General features: G+C 37.5%; 1 protein-coding gene across 2 annotated transcripts in view; it reads left to right on the forward strand.

The window, feature by feature from the left end:
- Positions 1–4,275, forward strand: part of TNFAIP8 (TNF alpha induced protein 8) — a 123,005-nt gene extending 118,730 nt beyond the window's left edge. For both annotated transcript variants that reach the window (XM_082650581.1, XM_082650580.1), the window contains exon 2: positions 2,566–4,275. In XM_082650581.1, coding sequence (XP_082506707.1) covers positions 2,566–3,131 — 566 coding nt within the window. In that variant the 3' untranslated portion in view covers positions 3,132–4,275. The remainder of the gene's footprint in view (positions 1–2,565) is intronic.
- Positions 4,276–6,000: the final 1,725 nt, after the last annotated feature.

The raw sequence follows: 6,000 nt of genomic DNA on the forward strand, positions 1-6,000 counted from the left end.
TTCTAGAACAGGGTTTGAAGTTCCTTTGAAACAAATGTGAAAGCCTCAGAGGTCAACTTCTCTGTCTTGGTTTAGTTTGGGTTCCTAGTAAATGGAGAATGATCTTGCTTAGTTGGCAGCCGCCTTTCTCTTGCGAGAAGTTAAAGCGCTACACCATAGAGTCATTTTGTCTTTATGCTTGCAATTACATGGGAAATTTAGATTTAATAAGAAAACTAGTTTAAAAGACATACGAACTTGCAAGTCCAGCCTTGGAAAAAAGGAGCACAGGGGAATCTTTCGAACCCATCTCCCTCTGGTTTCGATTATTTCACAATGTACGGTATCGCCATTTAATAGACATTGCAGTAAATCCCAGATGGGATGTTTGTAGACTGTGCCACACTCTAGTCAATTAAAAACAATAAACTTTCAACTTTATATAAAATAAATTCCTGAAATCCTAGTTGGTTACTGTGTATCTGAAAATTTGGGGGTATCCCTTCCTATATAAATAAGGTTTATTATTTGTAGAGGTCCGTGTCTTAAGTTGAGTCATGGAAGATGGTCCCTGGTCTTAATATGGTAATATTAATATTAAATAACTACACATGTGCCGTTCATTTTGACATAAATTCTTTAGTGTAAAGCCATACACTCTTGCAAACTATTGAAGAGTAGGAATAGAAATGGACTGCTGCTTAAATGATGAAAGTATTAAAAAGCTTGGAAACTTTCTTTGTCAAGTTGGCTATTTCTTGTGCTCTTTCACTTTCCTTTTCTTTCTCAAAAACAATTTCAGTTCTTCTGCAGTTTCAGTTCATGTTTCACAAGTTTAAATATCAACATTTGTGAGGGCACCATTTCTAGTTCGATCAAGATTTTCTTGCAGGGTGTATGGCCGTGTACAGTTCTGAATGACATCCTGGTCATTAGGAATCACTTGGCGGCTACCTGTACTATATACCATGAGCTACTTTGGCCCAAATTTCAAATCTGACATGGCAGTTCCACATTGAGGGAGTTAATCTCTTATGTACCTTCCCAGCCTGGATTTGGGAGCGGCTACCTTTTTGTTTTCTAATGTTGCCAACCTGTCCAAACTAGAAATAATTTCGTAATTATTTCTAATAATATCAATGATGCCCTGACTCATTCCTACATATCTGTATTTTTAAGCCTTTCATCTTTCATTACTGAATGACTGCTTTCCAACACCCAGGCACCTAGGAGAAGAGGGAGAAAGCACAGTTGTAGTGAAGCAGTATACGCAGAGTGGGAGAGGATTTTGGAGAAAAACTAAACTTGGTTTAGGGAATGAACATTTATTGAGCATCTTCACTGACTGGCTGTAAGTTAAGAGCATCACGTAGGGTCTCATTAATATTTAATATATACAGCTCTTATTTTTTGTGTCTTAAATCTCTGTCTAAATTACGATAATTTAATCAGTGAGTTCAAAAGTGAACTCTAAGCATCTGCTTTTTCAAAGTATGTTGTTCATGTGGCACGTTTCATTAGTTCATACAGTAGGGTTTTTTTCTCAAATCGTAGAAAAATTTAAAGGTCACAATGGCCATTCATTAGAAATAGCAAGTGACAATAAGCTCTCCAAGGAATATTTCTTTCCAACACTCAGCTTTGGGGAGTTGAAATTCAGGGTGGTTAGGTTGATCAAACTGGTAAGTGCTGACCAATGTCTTGGGAAATTTGACTTTTTGCAAATTTTGGACTATAAAGCAGGGCTTTCCTTTTGATTAGCTTCCATGAATTTGTCAATTTACTCAATATCACGGCTTTGTCATTTATTCCTCTTACATTTAAATGGGTTTCTATAAATCATTCTTGGTTACTGTTGCTCAGAGAACTATTGTAGAGTTGATTTTATATTCCTTATGTAATTCTTATAAAATTAAAACTAGGGAAAAATAACATAAAAACTTACTGCCTCTTGAGACATACTATCTTTATAATCAGAGCCCTTTAACTCGTTTTTTGTTTTTTTTTAACTTGTTTTTTTTAATTTTAGCATTTTTAAAAATTTTATTGGAGTATAGTTGATTTACAGTGTTGTATTAGTTCCAGGTGTGCAGCAAAGTGACTCAGTTACACATAGACATATATTAATTCCTTTTCAGATTTTTTTCCCATATTATTATGGAATACTGAGTAGAGTTCCCTGTGCTATACAGTAGGTCCTTGTTGGTTATCTATTTTATATATAGTGGGGTGTATATGTTAATCCCAAGCTCCTGATTTATCCCTCCCCCACCCCCACCCCCAGAGCCCTTAAACTTCTAAACAGTGTATGGGCTACAAAGCAGAAGGTGTAAAACACTTGAATTGCCAAAAAACCTTAAAGATTATGCACAACCACCCATTAATTTCACCAATGAGAACCTAATTCCCCCAAATGTAGGAAAATTATTTTAGTTCTTTTCTGAACAGAAACTAATGTCAGTAGATGGGAGGCAAACCGTAGAGTGGGAAAATGGGAAGGAAAATACTCCTTCCAATGAGATTTTTAATTTGCTTCTCTTGCTGAATTTACTGAATTTTTATCCTCCTCCTCCCCTTTGTTTTTAGTGGCCACAGATGTCTTTAATTCCAAAAACCTGGCCGTTCAGGCACAAAAGAAGATCTTGGGTAAAATGGCGTCCAAATCCATCGCTACCACCTTAATCGATGACACGAGCAGCGAAGTGCTGGATGAGCTCTACAGGGTGACCAAGGAGTACACCCAGAACAAGAAGGAGGCAGAGAAGATCATCAAAAACCTCATCAAAACAGTCATCAAGCTGGCCATTCTTTACAGGAATAATCAGTTTAACCAAGATGAGCTAGCACTGATGGAGAAATTCAAGAAGAAAGTTCATCAACTTGCTATGACCGTGGTCAGTTTCCATCAGGTGGATTTCACCTTTGACCGGAATGTGTTATCCAGGCTGTTAAATGAGTGTAGAGAGATGCTCCACCAGGTCATCCAGCGTCACCTCACCGCCAAGTCACATGGACGGGTTAATAATGTCTTTGATCATTTTTCAGATTGTGATTTCTTGGCTGCCTTGTATAATCCCTTCGGAAGTTTTAAACCCCACTTACAAAAACTGTGTGATGGCATCAACAAAATGTTAGATGAAGAGAACATATGAGCATGTGAGTTGAGATTGTGACTGCTCGTGATTTATTTGAAGATGGAGCACTGCTGATTTATGAAGAAAAAAAAATAATGTTTTAAAGATTACACATATTTCAGAAAGACTTTGCCCAATTCAGTTGTCAGACATTAATGCTAATGTTTTATGAGGCTTGTTTTATTTGAAGCAAAGCATATTGCCAAATATTCTGGTAAAAAGCTTCCCAGCGGTTAGCAGATCACGGGAAGATGTATGGTTGCGTGATGCAAATATAGAGTTATATAAAGAAAGATACGTGTGGCTCCAAACCTCAAGACATCTTTTTTAGGGCAGTTGTTATGTTGGTGGCACATTGGATATTTCTGTCATGTACAGAATTGTGTATTTTGATTCACCTTTATCCCTTACTATGTATGTGTACCTCTTTTAAAAAGCCAAGAGCTCTCTCTTACTGTCATTTCTCCTTTTGAAATAATTCCATTTTCACGTTTACCTTTTGTTAAAAAATCTTTTGTTAAAGACTTTGTCACTGACATTCAAGAATTCCGTCTTAATTAAGAATTAAGATTCAAGAATTAAGGCAGTCACATTGAACCTTCAGAAAAATAGAAAACTGCTTCTCTGAAATCAATATTGTAGAAACCAATTGTATTTGACATTATGAATAATGTCTAACATAAGACTATGCTTCTGGAATCGAGTCCTGTTTTTCAGTACCAACAGTAATACTTCCCAAAACATGAAAATTCCCCAAAATGGCATATCATTGCCTTGAAATGCTTGCTGAGGGCTTAACTTACGTCATCTTGAAAATGTGCTGATGGAATCTCCATTTTTCATACCTGTTTTAAATGTAAGAGACAAAGAGGAAATCTAGATCATTCCCGATATTGGGACAATAAAAAGTAAGTGGTTTTAAGAATGATAAAACAATCTTTACCTTAGAGACGAGCCCATCAGAATAATTTAATTTAGGGGGATGAAAGGCAAAAGGGAAGACAGGATATTGCCAGAAGAACATGGGAATGAAAATGAATGCATTTCAACGTTTAGTAAGGTTTGATAGGTAAATAAAGAATGTCACTTTTTTATTTAACTGATAAGGTTTTTGCTATTTTGTTATTTGCTATCTTGATGAGTAAACCAAAGAATATTTGCATTCCAAGCAGTTTGTGTGTTGTTTCTATATAATTTTATGTGTGAATGATAAAGTAAGCATTTGCTTATTTTGTGAAAAAAAAAAAAAAGAAAAGAAACCTGCTGGCCAACTATATCACCTAGGAAATAACAGACTCAGTCACCAGTGTTAAATGTTTGCAATGTCACTCTGTCTGTGATTTAGTGTACTCTTTTGCCTTGAATTTGCCTGTCTCCCAGAATACTGATGTTAAAATAATAGCTCACCAGGAAAGGCCCTACAACTAAATATTCCAGAGGTTGAGATCTTCTTTAACCCACTACAGCCTAAAGGAGGTGGTAACTTTCTCTGGGACCCTCATGTGCTTATCTGAGTCAAGCAGCAGAGGCAAAGAGTATCTCCCTGTTTGATATTAAATCCTGACACCAGGACTTGAACTGAAATTACTATCCTCACTTCCCAGGGCCGGTAGGTGACCACTGTAAGTTAGCAATAGCATAGTGATTGCAGAATTGATCTGTCTAGCTTCAGAGCCTGCTAAATAGCTTCTAAATTTAGTTTAGCAGCCTTTCTTGACCACCTCTGCTTTCCTCACTTGGGAAAACCTAACCTGTGGTCTGTGGAAGCTACTGATCTGGTGCATTCTACTCTACCAGATTCCCTCAGCAGAGGGAGTGCGGAAAACAGTGCTCGGGCAGTTGGTGGGTGCTTCTTGCTCATCTCTAGCTATAGACAGGACCAACCAGAGAGAGAGGACCTAGGGATAAACTTAGATCAGTCTGGGCCCTTTTGGATCATAGAGTTGTGCCTTCAGACTAGCAGTCAGATGTGCATGGGGGAGGGGAAGGGCAGTCCTTAATTTCACACAGAAGGAAGGCAGTGAGGAATATCCTGAAGGAGGAAAGCCTGTTTGCTTCCCTCTCTCAGCATCATCTTCTGGAGGGAACCCATCTCCTCCCCAATCCTGTACCTGGAAGGCATGCCTCAGAAGGATCAGTGACAGTCTTGATCAGCAAGTTCATTTCTGATGCAACAGGACTCCCCTTGTGCATGAATTTATTTGGGGTGGAAAGCTGGAAAGAATGCACATGTGCTTAGGATAGATAATTTTGAGCCAAGTTCACAGTCATTTTAGGGTCTTATGAAAAAATGAGTCTTTTTACATTTTGGAAAAAAATCATGAATTGTATTATAATTGGTTTTTAAAATTTTTTGATGATGGCTTCTCTGCAAACATTATGAGTTAATATAATAGGTGAGTGACAATACTAGTGTTAACAACTGACATTACAGAGTAGATATTATGTGCCAGGCACAGTAACTCATTTAATCCCCGCCACAACCTTCACCGTTTTACAGATGAGGAAACTAAGGCAAGAGAAATTAGGGAATTTGCTTGAGGTCACATAGCACCTGTGTCAAAACCAGGATATTAAGAAAAGCTTATTTTCATTTAATGATGGTATATATAAAAGCAATTCTAGAAACATCGTTAGTTCAGAGAAGAGTGGGCAGTGTGCTTCTGAAATGGATTTTCACATAGTGGCATTTTAGAAGGTATTTAAATCACACAGGTCTGAGCTATTCTCTAAAGATCTGGGTATGATTTTATACAAAGACATCTTATGAAGTTTTCAACATGGCTCCTAATTTGGGGGCATCTCATGGCTCAAATTTCTGTCCCTTCTGGAACTTCAATTCAAGGTGTTCCCAATTAACGATGACTTTGAACACTGACCCCTGCAG

Source organism: Grampus griseus, assembly GCF_964374135.1.
Source record: "Grampus griseus genome assembly, chromosome: 3".
Lineage (NCBI taxonomy): Eukaryota > Metazoa > Chordata > Mammalia > Artiodactyla > Delphinidae > Grampus > Grampus griseus.